The following is a 23601-nucleotide window of genomic DNA, read 5'->3' on the forward strand; positions in this document are numbered from 1 at the left end:
GCTTCCCAAAACGTAAGCAAAACGAAACAGTGGCGTCCGTTCACTGGGCGATTTCACAAAAATGATGAAACGAAACACGACGAATTCTCCATTTCTCCGCCTGAACACTGCAATCATATCCAAGTGCTCGTTCTTCCAACTGAACAGCTGGGAGATAGATTTATTCGATTCCACTCTTTATTCAGATGTACACAAGCTGTAAGCAAAATAATGATAATCATAGGGAAGACAGGCAGTTGGATGAGCAGACATGTATAGCAGAGAAAAATAATCAGGATAACATCTGGAACCAGACACACTAACATGCTTACACAGCTGTAATTAAACCGGCAATAAGCGCCCAGATAATGGAATTGCAAAGAACTGATAGAACAACAGTTGAGCATAGCATAGCACCAGCATATGCACGAGCATTGGCTGGTGCAACAGTCAACATCAAAACAGCATGGTGTACATGATAGCGCAAGAGCTTTCTTGAAACATGATGGCACACCTCTACAACGCCAAGTGTCAATGTCCCCAGCTAGTTCTACATATTTGTTCTATCAAAAGGCAGAATATTTTGCTCTGGGAATAATAAAAAGACGATCCAGTGCCAATCACCAGGATTTGAAAATTGACATGACATGGAGGCAACAAAAAAAGGTGTAGGTCGTGCACATCACTTTCTCATACAGTTTTACGTGTTGGGTCAATAGCACGTAGCAGTGGTGGTACAATACAAGCCAATAAGCATATAAAGTCATTACAACGCTGGAGAGAAAAATAAAAACCAAGGCAAGACAGAAATATCTAATATGAAACAATTCTCTGACTTCCGAAACATAACTTGCGAGGCAGCAAGAGCACAAGCTCGTGGAAATATGCTGAATGAATAAATTAGGCTCCGAGGATGACAAGATGATCCAGTTTTTACCTCACCGGCCCTTGGGGTTCATGATCTGGGAGAAGACGGCGCTAGGCGTCAGCCCGTCAGAGTCGATGCTCGCAACGCTTTGGTCACCCATGCTTATGGAGGTGGTTGTGGTTGTAGTGGTGCTTGAATCGATCGATGGATCGTTGGGATCCTTCTTTCCGACCATCACAAGGGGAGTGCCCTCATCTGACATCCCACAGCCAATGCTTCCGCTCTCCTCTGCGCTTTCCTGCATCTGAAGGGCAAACTCCAAGTTCCAGAGCACATCTCCCATCGAAGGCCGCTCGATGCCATTATCAGCGACACACTTCTCGGCTGTCTCGGCAAACTTCTTGAAGCACTGTGGGACAATTTTGCCCTTTAGGTAGGGATCAACAATCTGATCGAGGATCCCCTTCTTCTGGCAGTGCAGCGCCCATTCTGCCAAGCTAACTTCTTCCTTTGCAAGAGTGGGGTTCAAAGCAGGCCGAGCACAGAGGACCTCGAACAGCACAACACCAAACGAATAGACATCAGATTTCTCGGTGAGCTGCTGCCTGCGGAAGTACTCAGGATCCAGGTAACCGAAACTGCCCTTGACAACTGTGCTCACATGTGTGTGATCCATTGATGGCCCGGTCTTGGACAGACCGAAATCTGAAACCTTGGCGACCCACTTCTCATCCAGGAGGATGTTGGTCGTCTTCACATCACGGTGGATAATGGTGTGCTTTGCGCCGGTGTGCAGGTAGTGAAGCCCGCGAGCAGCGCCAATGCAGATCTCCAAACGCTGCCTCCAGCTGAGCGGTGCATTCTGGGTCTTGTAGAGGTGCTCGCGCAGAGTTCCATGAGCCATGTAGTCGTAGACGAGGATCATCTCATTCTTCTCCTCGCAGTACCCAATGAGCGACACGAGATGACGGTGGCGGAGCTTCGACAGCATCTCAATCTCAGTCTGGAACTCATGTATACCCTGCTCAGACAAGGGGTTGCCACGCTTGATAGCCACCTTGGTCGTGCCCCCATCAATCTCCCCATTGTAAACCTTGCCGAACCCACCGACACCAAGGATCCGCGACTCATCAAAGTTCTTCGTCGCAGCCTTGATCTCCGCGAAAGAGAAATGGCGGCACAGGTTGGATGGCAAGGATGAAGCGTAGCTCCCCGTGGCGTGCGACTTGGCCGAGCTTGAAGTGTGCGAGTTGCCATACAGCGACAGCGGCAGCCAGCCAGAATGCCCATCACTCATGCCAGCAGCCTTGGCCGCCTTCCTCCGGCGCTTGCAGATGAAGCAGCAATACCCAAGCGCAAGCACGGCCAAAGCTGCAAGCACTCCGCCGACAACAGGCCCGACCAGCGACTTCTTCTTGGCTGGTCCGGCACCCATCAACGGCTCGACAACCGGGACAGGGTTGAGCCCCACGAGGCTCCCGTTGGCAAGCTGCAGCTTGAACAGCTCCAACCCATTGAGAATGGCATTGTAGAACTGCGGCTTGTTGGTCTGATCCGGATGGAGCGCCACCCAGAAATCCACAGGCCCGGAGCCGAAAGTGTTGACCACGTAGTCCTTGTACACGGGGCTGCCAATCCCATTGGGGCTCGCCCACTGGATGACATCGGCGCCCTGCATGGCGGTCTGGTTGTTGATGAAGATGTCGAAGACCCGCTGGTTGGGCTTGGTGATGGGGTACTGGATCTCGCAGAAGTGGAGCCTGACGAGGTACATGAACCCGGCGTCCACCTGCATGATCCAGGTGAGGTTGTAGGCGAGGTTGACGTTGGGGTCGGGCCCCATGGACCGCGCGGTGGCGTAGACGTCGGTGGGCGCCGTGTACAGCGGCACGGCGTCGGGGTAGGAGATGGTGACGTTGTCGTCGTTCTGGTAGGAGACGCCGGCGCCGGCCCCGTAGATGTAGGGCGTGTCGTCGTCCCAGGAGCGGTACCCGCCCGAGTCCCTGGAGGGGGAGATGGCCTGGCCGCCGACGTTGAGGCGGTACATGGTCTGCAGCGAGGTGGTGGAGTCGAGCGGGAAGGGCTGGTTGTTGCCGTCCCCCGTGACGAGCTCGGGGGTGGAGATGGTGAAGAGGTCCGGGGAGGAGACCACCTCGATGCCGTTGATGAACGCGTAGGCGTTCGGGTGGGAGGTCTTGTCCGGGGTGAAGGTGAGGTCGAGGGTGGGGCCGGTGATGTTGACGGAGAACTCGCGGACGAGGTAGGCGAAGTTGAGCGCCGTGGCGGTCTGGTAGGCGCTGAAGTTGGAGAGCAGGGTGAGTTTCGCGGAGGGGATGGTGACGGAGAAGCGCGCGTCGGCGGCGTTGAGGGAGGAGTAGTTGGTTGGGTAGAAGTGGAGGCGGAGGAACTTGCGGCCCGGGCCGAGCGGGAAGGAGTAGGTGAAGGGGGCGGAGGAGACGCGCGCGGTGAGGTAGGGCGTCTGCGGGACCGAGGGGTCCTGCGCCGCCGCGGTGGCGGCGCCGAGGTTCCCCGGCGCGTACTTGGACCCCGCGTCGCCGTCCCAGCGCCGCCCGTCCGTGTCGTTGCCCGTGCCCGTCGCGCCGCAGTCGAGCAGGATGTCGTCGCGCGGCACGAAGGGGGTGCTGGCGGAGGAGGGCGCGGGCGCGGTCGAGTTGCTACCTCCGCCCTGCGCCAACGCCGCGGGGAGGAGCGTTGCCAGGAGGAGCAGGAGCGCGCATCTCGGGGCTCCTCTCATGGTGTGCTTCAGCTGTGGCTCGCGCGCGTTTGTTCGCGGCTCACAGATCGCCCATCAAACGGCGCCGATCTGGGGCCGGATTTGCGCGCGGGCGGGGAGGAGCGGCGCGCTGCGGGTGGCGGCGGAGGCGAGATTTGAGCGGGGGAGGGGAAAGTGGCGGCCACGACGGTGGAGGTGGAGGAGGGTGGCGTTAAGGAAGAAATGGAATGGGGGAGAGAGGTTTCGGGATTACGGCCGTGGCATTAAGTGGGAGGGAGGCCAGCAACGGCAACGGCGACCTACTCCGCTCAGCTCTACAGTCTACTGCGCTTGCTTTGCTTCTTTACCGCCGCGGTGGCGTGCGCGCGCCACGGATGAAGACAGCTCGTGTCTCGCTGCAGGTGGGGTCGCAGAGACGACGGGCCCCGCGTGGCAGCGTAACGGGTAGCACGCTCTGGCGTGGTGACGGTGGTGGTAGGAGGTGGAGGACAGCTCGCACTGTCGCTCTCGGCAGCGCGTCCCGTTCCGGTATTTTTTATCCCGTTCCCGCCGGGCTTTTTTCCGTGACGCGGGTGGTGGGAACCGTGGCCATGTGCGGTGGGAGGGACGTGGGTCCCGCCTGTCATTGAGCGTTGCCAGCCGGGCTTGTACCGAAGACGACGCGGGATTGTGTGAGGTCGGGCAAGGTAATGTGGACAGTCCATAGATTCGTGTGTTGCTAGCACCGGAACGCGACTGCGTGCGGGCCCACAGGTCAGAGGCTACGACGGCCGACGGGGATCAGGTCAGTGGTGGAGAAACGCGGTGTGGCCAGCCAAGCTGAGGCTGCAGCTGCTGCTGCCAAATGCAAGCTGTGAGCCAGCAAACTCGGAATAGGTGCGCACGGGGCCCACCAATTGTGGTTATGGGTCGGCGCAATCAGGGCCGTCCAGAAGGGCGACGCGGCGGGAGAGTGTGTGTGGGCCCAGCTAACATGCAGCGGAGTTAGGGAATCGTGACGCGCACCGTCTCAGGAGAAGAAGAGGGCCTGCGCCGCGCGCGCACCCCTATCAGGACTGGCAAATGGAGCCGTATTGTCGTAGCGCCCAATTAATAACTAATCGTATGCGGAGCACTAGTTTAGATTAAACGGAGACGCATCAGCGAGAGCTACTACGTGCAGTACACATCACTGCATTCAACTCAATACGCAGCATGTGCACGTGTCCGGCCAATTAAGTGCTTGCGCGCTAGGAAACGTACCGTCTATTTACAATGGCTTCATCGAAGCAGGTTTCGGTACTTGGATTGAATTCGCACCGGCCTTGTGTTAAAACGTGCACACCTAGTGGACCGAAACGTGCCGGGTATGGTGCCCGGCTTCAGAAAAGAAAGACGAAGCTGACTGCTGCTTTGAGTATAGGAAGAAGCCAAGAACTGGGACGAAAGGAAATAGGATCCATGTATGTTGTAGTTAGGCGCTAAATTAGCAACCATATGCTGGAACACAGAGGAAAGCATACAATCATACAACCGCAGCCCCACGATCAGGAAAAGGTTAGCAACCAAAATTGGCCAACTGTTCTGTGTCTGAATGTTACAGTTTAACATCGCTCCCACATCACATGGGAACTAATAACTCCTGTGCTATAAATATAGTGTCACTAGCTCAATGCAGACATGAACCGTGTCAGCTAGTGATTAACACCAACCAGATTGGTACTACACGGTTCTTCAAGTTGTCTGCTGATGACCGTGTCAGCTGAGCACATACCTTTGGAAGAAACATACCCTCTGGTTGGTGTGTCTCATGGTACCACGTGTGTAACATCCCTTACACGCTGAATCGTTCCACTTATCTTCGGGCACGTTTCTGTTTCTTATCTTCTTCCCTGTATCGCTCACGCCTGTCTTCCCTCTGTCGCTTCTTGGTCACCAGATCGGTCTTGGCTTTCTGGGCCTCGTGTGCTTTCTTCTGCAGTCCACGCTTAATTTTCTCCTTCCTCATCTGCAGAAATCAAGCGGATAATAAGCGTTAAGCACAATTACAACTGCAGTTAGAATATGCTCATGTGCACATAACATGTCACCTTCTCATGCTTTATTTGCTTCAACTGTTGAATAGCTGCATTCCTCTTCTTCTCGTCAGTATCCATGATTACTGGGATCCTATCCGTGGTTGGCTTCTTACTCTTAGGTCTATCCTTCGGCTTAGAAGTAAAAGGAAGTATTGCTTGCAGTTTTTTAGGGACCTCTATAGAGTTGAACTTCCGTACTTTCCGCTCAATATCCTGCTAAATGGACATGCCGAGATGTGAGAGTTGGTACAAAAAATACATCAAGAGCAAGAAGAATTCTTGAGAACAAATTAAGGCACAGAACCTTGTAAACAGAGTCCTTGTTGTGTGGAATCTTGCAATACTCTGGTGGAAAATGCTTGGCGTAGGGAAACGCAAGGGAGAAGTGGGGATGTGATGTCTGCCCGGGGTTGCTGCGGACCTAAAAGATTGGAGCACCAATACTCTTGGTGATCTGGAAAAACGTATCACTCGGGTGAAGAGGGACCTGGAGAAGTGGAGGCGAAAGGAGATATCTAAGGAGCAAGTTAACAAGGAGCAGCTGCTGCGCTACAAGTTGGACAAGCTTGAGCACCAAAGAGACTTATACTGGCGCCAACGTGCCCATGTGCAGTGGATGGAGAAAGGGGATCGCAACACTTCGTTTTTCCACTCGTATGCATCTGCGAGAAAGAAGAAGAACAAAATAAAAAAGCTGATCCGCGAGGATGGCTCGGTGGTGGAAGGGGAATCTGAGATGGCGAACCTGGTTACTAACTATTTCAAAGAGCTTTTTACGTCGCATGTAGGGGATCGGTTGGAGGAGCTGCTAGTTCATGTGTCACCCCGGATAACACCGGATATGAACGAGCAGCTGTTGAAGGAGTTTACTGCAGAGGAGGTCAAAATTGCGATGTTCAGCATTGGGGACCTAAAGGCTCCAGGTCCTGATGGTATGGCTGCTGTGTTCTATAAACGGTACTGGAATCTCGTTGGTGACCAGATCACTGCTGAGGTCCTGGCGGTCCTAAATGGCCAGGGGCTGCCTGCCAAATGGAATGACACGACTGTGGTCTTAATCCCCAAGGTAAAAAATCCAGACAAATTGAAAGACTTGCGTCCCATCAGCTTATGCAATGTTATCTACAAAGTAGTGTCTAAGGTGCTTGCGAATAGACCGAAAATGATTTTGCCTGATATCATTGCCCCAAATCAAAGCGCTTTTGTCCCTGGCCGGTTGATAACAGATAACATTTTGTTGGCTTATGAGGTTACACATTATATGCAGAATAAGAGGACAGGATCCCAAGGCTTTGCTGCTCTGAAGCTTGATATGAGCAAAGCGTACGATAGAGTCGAGTGGACGTTTTTGGCAAGCATGATGACCAAGATGGGATTTGCGGAGAAATGGGTGGACCTGATCATGGAATGTTGTTCCACAGTCAAGTACAGTTTCAAGATCAATGGCATGATGACGGAGGAAATTTGCCCAGGTAGAGGTCTTAGGCAAGGAGACCCAATTTCCCCTTACCTTTTTCTCTTATGTGCTGAAGCTTTCTCGAGTCTGCTGAATAGTGCTGAGATTAGTGGTGAGCTGGAAGGTGTGAAGATTTGTCCAAATGCCCCAAGTTTTAACCATTTACTGTTTGCAGATGATTCGTTGATACTCATGAAAGTTAACCCTGGGAGTTCTCAACATCTGCAACATGTTCTACAACTGTATGAGGTTTGCTCGGGGCAGACCATCAACGCGGACAAATCCTCCATTATGTTCAGCAAGAATACTAAGCGGGACGACAAGAATGCCATGATGACCAGCTTGGGAGTGACTAGTGAAACCTGGAACGAGCGCTATCTCGGGCTTCCGGTGTATGTTGGCAAATCAAGATCCAAGGTGTTTGCTTACCTGAAGGATAGGATTTGGAAACGAATCCAAGGTTGGATGGAAAGGATGTTGTCCAAAGTGGGGAAGGAGATACTTATCAAAGCTTGTGCCCAGGCTATCCCAATATTCGCTATGACTTGTTTTGATATCACCAAGGGGGTGTGTGAAGAGATCAATGCTATGATCTGCAGACATTGGTGGGCATACCAAGACAATGACAACAAACTCCATTGGCTCAGCTGGGAGAAGCTTACCTTGCTGAAGAAAGATGGTGGGCTAGGATATAAAGATTTGCATGCTTTCAACATGGCCATGCTTGCTAAACAGGCCTGGAGGCTGCTGTCTGACCCAAATTCCCTTTGTGCACGTGTGTTGAAGGCCAGGTACTACCCAAACTCATCCGTCCTCGAGGCCAGCCCTAGGGATGGCATTTCTTACACATGGAGGAGTATTCTGAAGGGTGTTCAGGTCATCAAGCAGGGGGTTATCAAACGTGTTGGTGATGGGGCCTCGATTGACATCTGGCACGATCCTTGGCTGCCCAGGGACTGGTCTAGGAAGCCCATCACTCCTCGGGGACAAAATGTGTACACCAAAGTGGCGGAGTTGATTGATCCGTCCACTGGCTCGTGGGACGCCATCCTGATTGACGATATCTTCGGAATGCAAGATGCAAAGTTAATCAAAGCGATGCCGGTCTTTGAAGATATGGATGATCGCTGGGCGTGGCACCCGACTCCAAATGGTCAATTCTCTGTGAAGTCTGCTTATAAACTGCGTAGGAATGACATTGCGAAGCCTAGCTCCTCCGGCGAAATTTCTGCACCTTCCGGTGCCTTCAATTGGAATATGATCCGGAAGGCAAATGTTACCCCCAAGCAAAACAATTTACGTGGCGCCTTGCACACAACGACCTCCCTCTCGGGTGGAATATCCTCGGGAGAGGAATGGAGCTTGACCCCATCTCGCCCCATGTGCTCTAGATTCGGCGAGGATGGTGGCCACCTGTTCCTCAACCGCAAACCTGTTCGTGCTCTATGGAGAGAGCTGAATCTTGATCACATTAGAACTAAGCTCGAAGTCTCGTTTTGATGCTAAGGATGTTGTTGCTCGGATTCTCAACGCGCCCGACCGGGAGAAGGCTGAAGTGTGTTGCCCTGCTGTCGGTTTGGTGGCGAGTGAGGAACAAGTGTAATGCCGGCGAGTCCACGGCCTCTTCGGTGTCCGTGAACCATCGGGTCCTTTCCCTTGCCTCTCGAGTTTGATAGGTTCCGTAAAAATCGAAGAGGGAGTGTCAATCCGCTCCGCAAGCCAAATGGCGTCCTCCGGAGTCTGATGTTCTGAAGATCAATATTGATGGCAGCATGAACCCGACCACTGATTCTGGTGGATGGGGTTTCGTCATCAGAGATAGACTGGGTGAGGTTGAGCAGGAGCTGGTTATCTGAATGCTGTTCAAGACGCACTCCATGCTGAGGCTGAGGCTTGTCTGCAATCACTAAAGCAGGCACAAAGCTGGGGCATATCTCACGTCCAGGTCGAGACTGATTCACAGTTGCTGGTACAAGCGATCAATGGTGGTGAGCAAGATCTATCAAAAAATGGAGCTATCTTTAGGGAGATTATATTCCAGATTTCCTTGAACTTTCCTTGTTTTAGTATCTCGTATTGCCCTCGGGCCTGTAATCAAGTGGCGGACGCTATGGCGGCGCTTGGCGCGAGATCAGGGCTCAGACCCCCAGCCTTTTGGCCGGGCTGTGTTCCTGATTTTGTGAATGTTTTGGTAGCCAGCGATGTTGCTGGTCTCACCGTTTAATGGAATGCCTGTTTCCATCTCAAAAAAATAAAAAGTTTAGGGTACTGGGATCGAATTCGCACCGGCATGGTCTTCGCACGTGCACACCAAGTGGAACGAGACGTGCCAGGCATGGTTGTCCGTCTGTATACGCCCCACTGTAATCTCTCAAGGAAAAGCGTACTTGACTGCTGCTTTGAGTATAGGATCAGCAAAGAACTGGGACGGGAGGAAATAGGAGGAGCCCTGTATGTGTTGTAGAGTACTCCCTCCGTCCTACAAAAATGTCTCATCTTTGTCAAAATTTAGATGTATCTACATACTCAATCGTGTCCAGATACATTTGACAAAGTTGAGACACTTTTGATGAAAATGGAATGGAGAGAGTACTATAAACTTTTTCTCAACCAACCATATGCTGGTACAGAAACAGTCACTTATCAGTTTATCACGTATACCCACAGTTGGAGGCTCTCATTTCTCCTCCCCGTTTCTCTCTCCTCGCCTACCTTGAGAGTCGCCTCCAGATCTCCAGCACCTTCCTCCTCCTCCTCCATCGGCCTAGCCGGTCGGAGTGGGGACGGGGGAGGTCGCTGGGCTGCTGCTGTACAGAGTAGAGCTAGGGTCGTGTCTACGTCTAGGTTTTGGGCTCTGTCCCAGTTTGCCTTCATGGCTTTTGGCGCTATGCCGTGGGGTTTCGTTGTCTTCGTGCTAGCACGCAGCACTGGACAGCTGCCGGCGAGCCTTTCCGGTGGGCTTCCGAGGCGGGAGGCCGGCGTGGAAGGCGTATCTGGCAAAGCCTCTTCCAATAAGCGTGGCTGCAGCCCAAATCAAGTTGCAGATGGTGTTGCGCATCTCCTTTGGAGTCGTCATGGTGGCGGACGACAGGAGGCGCTTGAAGCCATCTTCAACTGCAGGTCTGGGCTATGGCGGGGATTCCGGGATGCTACAGGTGAGAAGATCTATTGGAGCTCATCTTCGTCGGTTCTTTCTTGGCCGACGACTATCATGGCCGGAAGGCGGCCGCTCCATGTATTGATGTCAGCGGTTGTTCATGCCAATGTTGGCTGGCGTCAATTCGTCAACCTCCTGGCCGATGTGCCGATAGGGAGGCCCTTATGTTCCTGGGCGGCGTCCCACACAGGTTTCGCCCCAAGTGTTCGCGTCCGCGGCGGCGAAACAGGCGGCCGCTCCATCGCCGGTGGAGGACCCGATTGCGTTGTATCTTCTTTGGTTAGGGTCTGTTGTGCAAAAAGAGAGAGCTCTGTTGTAAGTTTTACTTTTCTTGAGAATCTCTTTGTAAAATGTACCACCGCTTGCAATGAATGCAGTATCTAGGCCCTTCGGGCCTTTCCCCGTTCAAAAAAAAAAAAAAAAAACGTATACCCACAGTTGGGAAAAAACTTGGGAACCAAAATTGGCCAACTGTTCTGTCCCTCAAAACGTTACAGTTTAACATAATACAGCGGTACAAACTTCTATGCTAAATAGTGTCACTAGCTCAAATGTAGACATAATTAGCACCATTTCCTCGCTTTTTTTTTCTTCTCCTAGTGATTAACACCATCATATTATGCATCTGAAACCAGCTAGCCGGTTCTTCAAGTCGTCTGCTGCTAACCGTGTCAGCTGAGCACATACCTTGGAAGAAACATACCCTCAAGTAGGTGTGTCTCATGGTACCACGTGCGTGTAATTCCTTGCACGCTGAATCGTTCCACTTATCTTCGGGCACGTTTCTGCTTCTTATCTTCTTCCCTGTATCGCTCACGCCTGTCTTCCCTCTGTCGCTTCTTGGTCACCAGATCGGTCTTGGCTTTCTGCGCCTCGTGTGCTTTCTTCTGCAGCCCACGTTTAATTTTCTCCTTCCTCATCTGCACAAATCAAGCGGATAATAAGCGTTAAGCACAATTACAACTCTAGTTAGAATATGCTCATGTGCACATAACATGTCACCTTTTCATGCTTTATTTGCTTCAACTGTTGAATAGCTGCATTCCTCTTCTTCTCGTCGGTATCCATGATTACTGGGATCCTATCCGTGGTTGGCTTCTTACTCTTAGGTCTATCCTTCGGCTTAGAAGTAAAAGGAAGTATTGCTTGCAGTTTTTTAGGGACCTCTATAGAGTTGAACTTCCGTACTTTCCGCTCAATATCCTGCTAAATGGACATGCCGAGATGTGAGAGTTGGTAAAAAAAATACATCAAGAGCAAGAAGAATTCTTGAGAACAAATTAAGGCACAGAACCTTGTAAACAGAGTCCTTGTTGTGTGGAATAGGTATGTTGTTCGCCCTCCGCAGCTCAGCCACTGTTCTCATACCTTGCCACATCTCATCTCGGGGTTGGAGAGAAGTGGTCACAAGATTACAGTAGGTGGGAACTTCAACGTTGACCCAAGCACGCATGAAGACAATGTCACTCATAAGAACTTTGTCCTCAAATGTGCACCTCGCAATACCGTCTGTATTTTCTCCTTTTCTCCTTAGGACATCTCCGGGTTCAATCTTTGCTGCCTGTAATTGAAGATTGTTTTGTGAGTAATCTATAAGATTATGTTCAACTAGCAACCCACATTACATCGAGGGGGGCCTACATACAACATGTCCTTTCCCTTTTTATTATTTATCAGTTTGCTTACAAATAATACTTTATGTAGCCCTTAGTCCTGAAGGTGCTAGCTTACCAAATTCCAGGACACATACTATAGTCTAATTAGCAGTACCCATCAAATATTATATGCATTTGCACATAAATTATGCATACTACTCCAAGTTGAATTCAAGTACAAGATTTGTACACTTTTTTAGCCTTCCACATTTCCACACTTGTGCTCATCTGTTACTACAAGTAACTCAATTTTACGTGTATGTAGAAGAGAAGGATAAAAAAAGTGCGGAGCAAATACTGCTCCAACCTGCCCCTTGCTGTTGCCAAACATTTCTCAAGCTTTCAAAAACAATAATTGGGAGTATGAAACAGATTGTAGTGTGTGTTTTTACTGAAAAGTGTTTTTAATGTTTGCTCATATTTTCCAAGGCTCATATTTTGAAAGGGTCTCCAGAGCTGTCTACTTCCATTGGAATCCCTGAAAGGCTAGATAGGATCTAGTCATTCGTTTACTTCTAATTTATAAATGTGCACTTCTCATTTACTGCAAATTTATAAAGATGTTGCAACGACATAAAATTGTTGAGAAAATGAGCACGCATAAAATATTAGATTCATCGAATCTTAAGATGTTATAAATTACTGCAGCACTTATTCAAGCAAGTGCTTTAATGTATTACCTTTTTAACTTGTCCTCGAATTCCACTTACTGTCCGAATGGCTGCACCTTCAAACCTAGCAATCTCTAACTCAGATGTGAACATCCCCTTAATCAGTGCAGTTTTCTTAAATATCTTGCATGGTGCGCCTGTGAGCTTGATCTTCTTCATAATTCGGGCACTATTGTTGAATTCCTGAACCCAGCCAGTTGCAGTTATTCTAAATGGTACCTGGGCGAATGCACAAGCATCGTTCAGAAGCGTATTAGTGAATATACTGATACACCTGCTAAACATAGAATGAAACTGCAACCAAGTATTAAGCAGCGCAATATGAGATTCAAAGATGCACATTAAAATGATACTCCCTCCAATCAATAATAAGTGTTGGGGCTTTAGTTCAATTTAATCCAAATTTGAACTAAAGACCTGGCACTTTTTACGGATCGGAGGGAGTACTTAATATGCCCTACTTTTCAAACTCATTAATTGTCAACTTCAATTTTATCGAACAAACACGTCCACTAGAAAGATGTCCACTCCTGACTACTTTAATGGCATTTAAATACTCCCTCCATCCATAAAAGGATGTCTTAGATTTGTCTAAACTTGGATGCATTTATACACTAGTGTCTACATACATCCAAATTTTTGTCAAATCTAAGACATCCTTTTATGGACAGAGGTACTATATTTTTAAAAATCCCTAAAACAGGTATTGGATGGCCACATCACCATGTGAGGGGGCTTTCTATTAGACGGTGGAGAACAAAGAGTCCAACACATTAACTAATACACTAGTATGAGGAAATGAAATGGTCTTTTTCTCTTATTTACAACTAACACATATGGACTGGTGTGAACTCATCACTGAATGTACCTTATTGCTGGAAAGACTCTGGACTGCTAGTACACCGCTTTTTGGTGGAGCAAGTGGCCCCCAAAACATAGCAAAGCAATGCATATGCTCAGGTGTGTACTTGAGCATTCGGTGCCGTCCGTTACGATCCTCTATTGCATAAACAGGTGAGGTTTGGAAACGTCTCCAACCAATAGAGACAACGATCGGATCTTTTGTCTTCAGCACCTTCCTATGCCACCTGTGGCGCTTCAAGCTAACCTGTATCAACGACAAACACGGTATATGTGAAATTGTGGACCACTGGCAACATGATAGAAAATTACTCCCTCCGTCCATAAATAGATGTCTTATATTTGTCTAAATTTGGATGAATCTATACACTAAATAGTGTCTATATACATCCAAAATTTGATAAATTCTAAGACATCTATTTATGGACAGAGGTAGTAGAATAATCACATGAATCGTTATAATATTCAGAAACAGCTATAATATGAAAAACCCATGGACCCATGCAATTATGTGTTAGTTGCTATAACAAACTCTTTATGTTTGAAAATTCGGTTTTGTTCATTAAGCAACATAAAAAATCTATGGAACATATGTGGTTGAAACCAGTCGACATCGTGTGGAACTATGTTTCGAAATTTTCAAAATTCCCAAGCAAAGGTTATGAACAGTAAAACCTCGCTAATCATGCTGATGTTATTGTATCTCCCAGATGAATATGCGTTTGAACTTGAAATTATGTATCTGAATAGAACAACCTGTCCTACCATACTACATTTTTTGAAGAAATATTGTAAACTGCTACTCGTTTTCTATGGAGTGTTCACTGTAACTTGGTTTCCACCGGATATTTTCTCATAAATCAAATAACTGAGAAATGCAGTGTACCCATTATACAACTGTATTAATTCTAGCAAATACTGTAGCGATGACTAATTTGGGCCATTATAATCTAGGCCCACCAAATAATGCAAAGCCGGAAGCTCCATGTAACATTTTTTTGTACTTTACAGTATTGGGTACTTCCAAAATTATACACTTTGCATATGCACTGATGACATGTTTACATTGTAAATCAATTCCTTAACTTGCTGATTAGAAAAACTGGGGAGTAAAAAAATTGGCTCACCTGCATATATCCAGTGTTCTCCTCAGCAAGGCCGATACCTCCAACAAGGATGGGGTGGCAAGGATCAAAATGCTCAACTAGCTCAAATGGTACACCATGTACCTCTAACCTGACGTAAGTACCAGTCCTAAATCCTTCAATTTCTACTCGTGTATCTTCATCTAGATCATTGAGTTCAGATATATTCATTTGCTTGCGTAGCTCAATTTCCTCCTTCAACTGAAAAGGTACAACACCGGAGATATTAATACTTGGAATCTGATAATTAAAAAAAAAGCTTCAATGAAGCAACAAGCATGGACTGTTAGAGCATACTTTGTCAAAATAGCCCCCTCCTTCAGACTGGTCTCTTTTGGATTTCTTCTTATCATTATCAACTTCCTCACCAGAGAGATCCGATCCATCATATGTAGCTTTCAGTCAAGGAATCCAACAAGAAAAACAGTAATACACTTCTGAATCTAAGAAATACAAAACCAACAAGTTCAAGTAACAAAACGACAGAAACACTCTTCCCAGTTTAAAAGGCAAGCAAAAAAGTGGCCAAACAGAAGCTGCAGATCAGAAGAGAAATAGAGAAGGAAAAGATCATCATGTATTAAGGATATTCTGAATCAAATTTTGCTTTCAGAGCAAGCTTCTTGAGTCGTAATTCTTCAACTTTTAGTTCATCTTCTTTTTGAACACCTGGCTTCCCTGCATTTTCAGTGGCCTGGCTCTTGTGTACCTCACCAGTTTCCAGATCTTCAAAATCACCATCGATTTCTGCATCACCCTCTCCGTTTTCATCTATCTCATGCCCTCTTAGAGAAGCTTTTAACCAATCTCCAGTCACAAAACGGTCCCGGATGCTCTCAACGAGATCTCCACTAGACCAATCACGTAGTTCCGATTTGAAAAATTTAGAGTAATCCTCAGCGTCGATATCATCAAAGCTTGGTAATTCATTCTGTGCTTGCTGTGAATCGCAAAACAAAGTCAATGCCTCACACCAACAATAAAAGTAGCAGGGTGTACAAAACTATATGCATAGAGTAACTTCTCAGACAGTCTTTCACGCAAAACCAAAGGAAAAATGCTCGCATGAACATATATTAGCACTGTGTACCTTTAAGAAATTATGACAAGGGGAACTATAATACTAGTGCAGTTAGACACTTGAATATTCTTTGCCTCCAGCATACAGATGGTCTAGTATAATTAGGAGCAACAGGTTTTAATAAACTCCCTTCTCTACTGACGTTTTCCTTAACCAATTAATCTCAAATGGCATGGCATAGCTAATAAGCTGGAAAACCAAAGGTAGTGGACCATTTAACCTAGAGAAGACAGGATAAGTTGTCAATAATAAATTATCCTGCATGCAATACATAGTTACCTTCTTTTGTCCTTTCGGTATGAAAAATTCTTCATCCGAGCTATCTTCTTTGCTGTTGTCATTGTCTAGCTCCGTTGAAGGTTTCCCATATACAAGTTGCATTAGACTGGCACTCCGTTTGGTTCTAGCAAGTAAGGATTTTTTCCACTTCGAAGTGTTTTCAGCTTGATCATCTAAAACAGCAAAGGTTAGAATCAAGACGTCAAAACAAAATACTGCCAGTTCCTTGTTCCCGGATTAATTAGTTCAGAAAGGAAAATAGCATAAATAATCTCTATGTGCACGCTCACTAGGTGGCATGTGGTAAGATGTCCAGGAATGTGTGAAATTGGTACCTGAATCAAGAGCTTCTCCGCTACCATCTGATGATAAAGAACCTTCAGATAGGTGGTCGTCACCTGAATCTTCATTATAACCATCATCTTCATCGGAACCCTAAAAGTTAAATCAAGGTTAAACTACTTGTAAAGCTTCAAATTGAAAATCTGTAGTGCATATAGGTACTAAAATAACTATTTCATGCCCAAGAAGATTGCCACTTCCGCTCTTGATCATACATATTTCTTAACCTGGATGATCCAAGGAACAGCTATACCACCCTATGGTCCTATAAGCTATAGGTTCCTGGGTTACATCTCACAAATGAATGCAACAATGCATGTTTAAAAGCTATTTCTTATAAACATAAAGCCATGATGGGAAGTAGAAAGAACATAAACTAAGAGCATAAGCAAAACAAGAGAGAAAGATATGCATTGATACTAAGGAATAATAATAAACCTCATCATTATCATCATCATCATCATCGTTGTCATCTTGAAAATTAGCTGATACAGCTTTTCGCCTTATTCTTCCATTGCAAAACTCCACTTTTTCTCTCAAGTCAACACCATGATCACTTGGCTGAATGTCATCAGCATCATCACCTTCACTATCACTAGAGCACTCAGAATAAGAGTGTTCATTCCTCTCCAAGGTGTCAGCACTGATGTTACTACCACCTACTTGCTCCAAAATCTTATCTCCCTGGTCATTCTGTCTTGAAGAGTTATTGCCTGTCATGACACTGTCTTCGGATTGTGCAGCCGGCCGTCTGCCAAAGTAATTGATAAAACTTTGATCCAACTTCTCATCAAGGGAATATTTGGTGTTCTGAAGAGTTTTTACTAGATCCACGCCAACATCATTGCCTTTCCCTGTAGCATGACAAGTCAGCAGCCCAGCAAACAATCAGATTGGCATGCATATGTAAGAAAACTTTTTTTAAACGTGATATGTAAGAAAAGTAATAGAGACAAAAAGAAGTTTGAATAATCTAATTTGCAAGTGGACATTTGTAAACATGCTTTCAGAAGCTTTATACTCCCTCCGTCCCACCAAAACTGTCTCAACTTTGTTAAAATCTGAATGTATCTACCTACTAGATAGTGTCTAGATACATCCAAATTTTGATAAAGTTGAGACAATGTTGATGGGACGGAGGGAGTAATAATCATATGGCACTGCCTCTCTAGATGCACGCACCAAGTTACAAGAGATCAATGCAAAACTAATAGCAATGTTCTGCACCGGTATGGAATGGTTCAAAAACCATAAATATATACTACAGCGCTTGTTTAGACAAATTACTGGTTCACCAGCAAAAGTTTCGCTACTCAGATTTTTTTCCAGAAACATGCAGCCATTTGTAGCAGCCAGACTCAGTTTATGATTGGTAAAACTTGAGGATAGGGTAGCCCCAACCCTGATCTAAGTCGTAGGGGTGCTCGATGGGAGGCTGGGGCCTGTAGCCTCGGCGCCCCAGAGCTGCTAGACGATACGAACAAGAAAGGGACGGGGACTTAGATCTGTTTTGTGTTTTATTTATTGCTTAATTTCGGAATAACTAGCCCGGCAATAATACAGCCTTGATTACATCTGACTTATAAGAAAAGAAGAACTACTAAATAATTCTTTGACAAATAGAATTTGTAATCTGAACTGACTCTAACTTATTTAAACTGCCTAACTAATAACTAATCTTAATCCTGCAGCCGCTGGATTGTTGCCAGCACATAACAATGATCCAGCCTAAGGAACATTCAAAGGTCAAGCCCTTATTCAAATAAAATGCCAGGTCAGCAACACAACATCAGAAGTTTGAGTTTCCAGCTATGCATCCTACATTCCCAACATCCTTGTTAATCAAAGCATGTTCATCCTGAACAAGCATACTTCGAGAAACTTTAATAACAAGCAACACGGTTAAGGGGGTCGACGTCAGGTATTTATAGTGTAATCCGTTTGCAGTACCTTTCTTTCTAGATGCATCGTTGTCATCAGTGTTTGAAAACTGAACAAGATGATCATTGATGTTGATATACACTGCATCTTTGTCGTACAGGAGATCCCCAAGACCAGACATAGGTGCATAGAACAGCTTCTCCTTGTCACGTAGTCCTCGCTTCTTTGCAGCTGATGGCAAAGGGCAAGGATCGGCCAAACTTGTTACACCAGACAAGCTGAAATCACCTGCTCCTGTGATATGCACCTGCACAAATTGTTGCATGTCTTAGCATCCATAAAATCAGGATAATGAAAATGAACGGAAAGCAAGAACAGGAACAGCAAACAGTCAGATGCATCCTTCTTACTGAGGTAAAGTAAAGTTCAGTTTCCTTTAAAGCTAGGGACAGGATATTGATGCACCTCCAAATTGTGTATGCGCTTTGGTTGATAAGTTCTAGCACTTGGAATTTTTTATTTCCAACCCTAGAACATAGCATTTGGTCATTAGGTATTGGTCCCTTTGAAGAGCACTTCCATAGTTTTTCATCTTTACAAAATCATTTACAATCTAGGCATCATGTAGTCATACTGCAAGGTAATCAGAAATGGACAGGACATCACCCAACCAACCAAAGTAACCTAATATGTCATTCTCTAGCTAGAAACCTATAACTACTGCATAGAATACTCGCCCACTTGAATCACCATCACTTGAAAGTTAAAGGGGATTGTGGAGTGCATGCTGACTTATACGCCTCTATGGTACACACACGCGCGGAACTAACTTGGTTATAGCATAATGCCCAGTAGAAGGTGTGCCACGGGTCAGGTCGTCAGGAGTTCAAAAAAAAATGTGGTGCTGCACAAAGATTATGAAATAGAGCGCTTGGATTGAGGCCGCTGGACTTTGAAAAAGGCTAGAACCTCAACGAAGCTGTTATGTGTATTATTCAACTAGTGCTAAAGTTGGGTTACACTGGTCGCTAAATAAACTACAAACAAGCTTAAGTATACAGTTATGCGGTGAAACAGATTGAGGCAATGTCTAGTAAGTTAATAAAATCAGTGATATGCATTCATCTAGTCATTCTCAAAGTAAAAAAAAAAAGTAATATCTTGAAATTCTGCAGATCCACCAAAATTGAATCCATGCTTACTGCAAAATAAGATCATATTCTATACCTTGAGTTGTGAGCCATTCAACTAAGTTTAAATATGTACTATGCTGATGAGTTCATCTATTTTAACACTGCCTGCTCTTAAGTATAATTGCATTTGCTGGCATAACTATGTTAACCCATAATTCACGTCAAGTTCAGCAAGGATGAGAGAAAAAATATAGATGTTCATGTTACCTTGGTCCCTCTTTTCATGTTGCATCCACGAAGGTAACCATATAGCGTTATTTTTCTGTCACATTTCCTATTCAAGCGGACACTTTCTGGCGGGGTTACATCTTCAAATCTATCTGCTAATAAATAAGGGTGTGCCATTCTCCAACTCAAAGGGATGGGCTTAATAACAGAGATAAATCTTGCAAGATTATGGACTTCTCTTTTTGTGTACCTGCAAAGAAAAAAATGTTATACAGATCTCATATGCTAAATGCGTAAATGGTAGCAAATCTTTCATTACAAAAAAAACACGTGTACAACTGCACATGAAGCTGCAGCATATAGAAGGCAACGCGTAAATTTCTTTATGATATGGTGAGCACTGGGCTCGAAATAGCTTAAATTGAATTGCAGTTGATTAGCTCAGCATGGACCAAATTTCCAGGTATTTAATTACAGGTTACGAGTTAAAGAAAGAAACACCAATTAAACAGGAACTTACTTTCCGTGAATGAGACCAGACAAGTAGAATAGTTTTGCTCCCTCCTTTATCTCAGCCCAGAACCGATGCTTAAGGCGTTGCTTAGTTTTCCTAAGTTTCTTTACATCTTTAAATTGATCCAGATGTGTAAGCACCCCCATCACCTTGGGGAATCCATGGACTTGCATGATATTAAGGAACTCAAATGTGTCCTGCATACAGAGGGTTCATTACTGTAGCATTAGTACGATGATGGTCAGAAACATGCCCCATTACCTTGCATAAAATGTCCCATCCTTTTATATGCCCCATCAGGCCACCAGATCAATTACAACGTAAGATGGGGGATTTTTATCCAGGGGCAAAGAATGATGCGGCATTTGTCGAACCCATATTAATAAAAATGCTGCTTGGTGCATCTAAATGGAAAAGGGCATATTTATGTCATCGGTCCTATTGTTTGTTAAACAACTTACTAGGCCTAAATACTAAGATAGGAATATTTGTAAGGATGGCAGCTTTGAAAACATACCATTTCAAATCCATAGCTACCATCGATAAGCAGCAGTGCAAGATCTGCTATTTTAGCAGCATCAATCATTCCATTGATATCACTTGGACACTCCAAGAACTGTACCCTCCTGCTTTTACCTGTGTTCAACAAATATATATATTCACAATCTGGCTAATTTGAAGAGCACTATGCACTGATATGTAGTGTAGAGATGTAGAAGATTCATTAACCTGATACAACCGTGATGGGACCACGGACTTCTGACAAATTTTGCTTGGTGTAGTGCTTTACTAGACATTTTATCAGCAGCGACTTCCCAACCTGATGAGTTTGAGGTCAGGTAATGGTCCGAGATCAGTACATAAGCATTATTTCCATGTGAGAAGTAGAGCATACCTGCGGAGGCCCTTGAACTACTACAACAAATGGAGGTGGTTCACCAATTGAGCGGTCCATGATTGGCACATGGAGACGGCGTTGTTCAATCTCTGCTGATCGAGATTGTAGACGCTTCGCCTTTGTTGCTGAACGGAAGGCAAAAGCCTGGGAGAAGGCATTGCAGTCTAATTAAACAAGGGCTTCCAAAACCAGATAGGAAAGAGATTAAAGAAATGGTAAACAATACTTTATAGTGAAAGTGTATTTGAGAATAAATTGTACTCTGTACCTACCGGATGTTCCATAATCCCATAGACTAACTCATGCAGATGGCAGAAAATACTGCGAACACGAAGGACCAAAATAGATACTCCCTCTGTTCATCGACACTTTTGTACTAAATCAGCGTCGATTAACATGGAGCGGAGGTAGTACTAATTTCATTGAATAGCTAGCTAATACCAGAGCTTGACCAAGGTCATCAACAATTCTAGCTCTATGGCTAGACAGTGCTTTAAGAATACCTAGTCCAATCTACATAACCTGAATTAGATGTCCGCATTACTAGCACATCAACTTCCACAGCCACCACAGGGAATGTGATAATATGGGACCCCATTCGTCGTAAGCAAGATGTGTAGTTCGCGTCCGAAGCACGCGTATCCCGGTAACGAACCGATGAGACCTCTAAGCACTGACTGAATCATTCGTCCTGTGCCAGGCTCCTACGGAGCACCCGGGCAGGAGGCTCGCTAACGCGCAGGCAGAATCCTAGTCCACAGATACCAAACCAAGAGCGGAGAAAGCCCATGCGCCACCAGGGAGAAACCAAACAAGCAGCAGGTCCCGTTCGTACCTTGGGGTTCTTCCTCTCGCCCCCTTCATCGTCGCCGGCGGCGCCCTTGCCCTTGCCCTTCCTCTTCTGCGCCTTCGCGCCCGACTTGGCCACGCGATGCGCCTTGCGCGGCTGCTCTACGCCGCCTCCGGCGTCCGCCGGAGCCATGGTGGGGGTTTGGGGGTTGCTTCGCTGGTGGGGGTTTTGCGGCGGCGGAGGGAGGCGGTAGCTGATGGCCCGCCGGGAGGGAGAGTGGGGGGCGAGGGTTTTGGGTGCTGCGAGTAACTTCGTTCTGTACAGACGATTGTGAGCACGTCATTGGGCCGACGCAGTTGTTGGGCCTAAACTAGAGTTGCGCCGCATCAGAGGTCGGTTAACCGATGGGAGCGGGCTGAAACAAATTGTGGGACAGATCATAGGCCGACGCCCACGCCCAATACTCTGTATTGCTTCGCCGAGTACTTGGAATTCGCAACTTCCACCTTTCTCTTTCTTTCCATTTTTTATTAGATCGATCCTTCGGAAAACTCTGTTTTTCCCGATTCAATTTAATCTCTAAGCATAGACTTAGTTTTGTGAGACACGGGTTTACCACTATTATTTTTACATTACAGCTTATAAACATGCTGGCATGGCATCAAGTTCGAACGACGGTAAACGGTAGAGTGTAGTCGTGGAGCTTTAAGATTGACAAAGTCTTGAATATTGTTTTGTTTAGACACTAGCTTAAAACATCCGTCATTGCCATGGGAAATAAATAAATTATGGACAAGGGCATTGCTTTTCAGCTTAGTTTGTCATTTTGTGTGTGTTTGTGCTAAGGTTAATTTTGCAAAAACACCCTTGTATGGATCCAAATTCTGCCATACACCTACACCAAAGCACCGGCTTTTGATACAACACCATTGATGGTGCTTATCGTAACGCCGACTTCACACTGTTGGGAACCCCAAGAGAAAGGTATGATGAGCACAGTAGCAAATTTTTCCTCAGTAAGAAACCAGGGTTTAATCAACCAGTAAGAGAAAGGCGTGACTTCTGAAGTTGTTGCTGGCTGACTAGTGGCAGGACGCACTACTGGTGTCAGCAACAACGTGGAACCTACACAAAACACAACCAAAGTATTTTGCCCCAACTTGCAGTGAGGTTGTCAATCTCACCGGTTTGTTGAACACAAAGGATTAGATGTATCGAATTAAAAGAGGTGTTTGCAAAAAGTAAACAGAACAGGATTGGAGTTAAATTTATCAATAAAGGAAATAGTACCGGGGTCCACAGTTCACTAGAGGTGTCTCTCCATAAACAAATAGCATATTTGGTGAACAAATTACAGCTAGGCAATTGATATAATATCGACCAATAAATGACAAGATGATTACTATGAGATTTGATATGGGTATCACAACATAATACATAGACCGTAATCCAACCACGTCTATGACTAATAATCCAACTTCAGGTTTACATTCGCACCCCTTTCAGTATAAAGTTGCAAACAACAGACTATGATATTAAGCAATGTGTGTAAGTAAACAATAGAATTACCCTCGGATAAAACATTGTTGTTTTCTCCCTAGTAGCAACATCACATCTACAATCTTAGAAGTTATATAGTCACTCTCCCAGAAAACTAGAGGCATGAACCTACTATGAGCATAAATACCCCCTCTTGGAGTCACAAGTGTCCACTTGGCCAGAGTTTCTACTAGCAACGGAGAGCATGCAAGATCACAAAATAACATATGACATAAATATATAATCAATATCAACATAGTATACAATATTTATCGGATCCTAGCAAACCAAACATATAGGATTACATAAAGATGATCTTGATCATGTAGGGCA

General features: G+C 45.8%; 3 protein-coding genes across 3 annotated transcripts; all 3 read right to left on the reverse strand.

Moving 5' to 3' along the window:
• Window positions 1-648: 648 nt before the first annotated feature.
• Window positions 649-3617, reverse strand: LOC124702320 (receptor-like protein kinase FERONIA). Its single transcript, XM_047234447.1, has one exon. It carries the CDS (start codon window positions 3600-3602, stop codon window positions 918-920), a length of 2685 nt encoding a protein of 894 aa, XP_047090403.1. The 5' UTR covers window positions 3603-3617; the 3' UTR covers window positions 649-917.
• Window positions 3618-5368: 1751 nt separating this feature from the next.
• LOC124695529 (ribosome biogenesis protein BMS1 homolog) lies at window positions 5369-6245 on the reverse strand. Its single transcript, XM_047228365.1, has 4 exons — window positions 6228-6245; window positions 5943-6059; window positions 5651-5851; window positions 5369-5568 (listed from the first exon to the last, which is right to left on the reverse strand). The coding sequence occupies exons 1-4, from the start codon at window positions 6243-6245 to the stop codon at window positions 5416-5418; spliced, it is 489 nt and encodes a 162-aa protein (XP_047084321.1). The 3' UTR covers window positions 5369-5415.
• A 4430-nt stretch (window positions 6246-10675) lies between these two features.
• Window positions 10676-21936, reverse strand: LOC124702321 (ribosome biogenesis protein BMS1 homolog). The gene is made up of 18 exons (XM_047234448.1): window positions 21775-21936; window positions 20937-21083; window positions 20771-20861; window positions 20559-20677; window positions 20048-20238; window positions 19567-19777; window positions 18236-18473; window positions 16724-17139; window positions 16279-16378; window positions 15944-16116; window positions 15174-15523; window positions 14881-14974; window positions 14566-14784; window positions 13446-13685; window positions 12587-12796; window positions 11546-11812; window positions 11254-11454; window positions 10676-11171 (listed from the first exon to the last, which is right to left on the reverse strand). Exons 1-18 carry the CDS (start codon window positions 21919-21921, stop codon window positions 11019-11021), a joined length of 3567 nt encoding a protein of 1188 aa, XP_047090404.1. The 5' UTR covers window positions 21922-21936; the 3' UTR covers window positions 10676-11018.
• Between the last annotated feature and the right edge of the window lie 1665 nt (window positions 21937-23601).

The sequence above is a fragment of the Lolium rigidum genome, chromosome 3 (genome assembly GCF_022539505.1).
Source record: "Lolium rigidum isolate FL_2022 chromosome 3, APGP_CSIRO_Lrig_0.1, whole genome shotgun sequence".
NCBI lineage: Eukaryota > Viridiplantae > Streptophyta > Magnoliopsida > Poales > Poaceae > Lolium > Lolium rigidum.

Bases quoted from the DNA above. Each gene is read 5' to 3' on its own strand.
- LOC124695529 (XM_047228365.1), bottom strand. The intron at 5,852-5,942 runs GTTCTGTGCCTT...TCCATTTAGCAG, and splicing joins ACAAGGACTCTGTTTACAAG to GATATTGAGCGGAAAGTACG. The intron at 5,569-5,650 runs GTGACATGTTAT...TGATTTCTGCAG, and splicing joins AGCAAATAAAGCATGAGAAG to ATGAGGAAGGAGAAAATTAA.
- LOC124702321 (XM_047234448.1), bottom strand. From the start codon at position 21,921: ATGGCTCCGGCGGACGCCGGAGGCGGCGTAGAGCAGCCGCGCAAGGCG. The intron at 20,239-20,558 runs GTATGTTTTCAA...CTCTGTATGCAG, and splicing joins GTAGCTATGGATTTGAAATG to GACACATTTGAGTTCCTTAA. The intron at 11,455-11,545 runs GTTCTGTGCCTT...TCCATTTAGCAG, and splicing joins ACAAGGACTCTGTTTACAAG to GATATTGAGCGGAAAGTACG.
- LOC124702320 (XM_047234447.1), bottom strand. From the start codon at position 3,602: ATGAGAGGAGCCCCGAGATGCGCGCTCCTGCTCCTCCTGGCAACGCTC.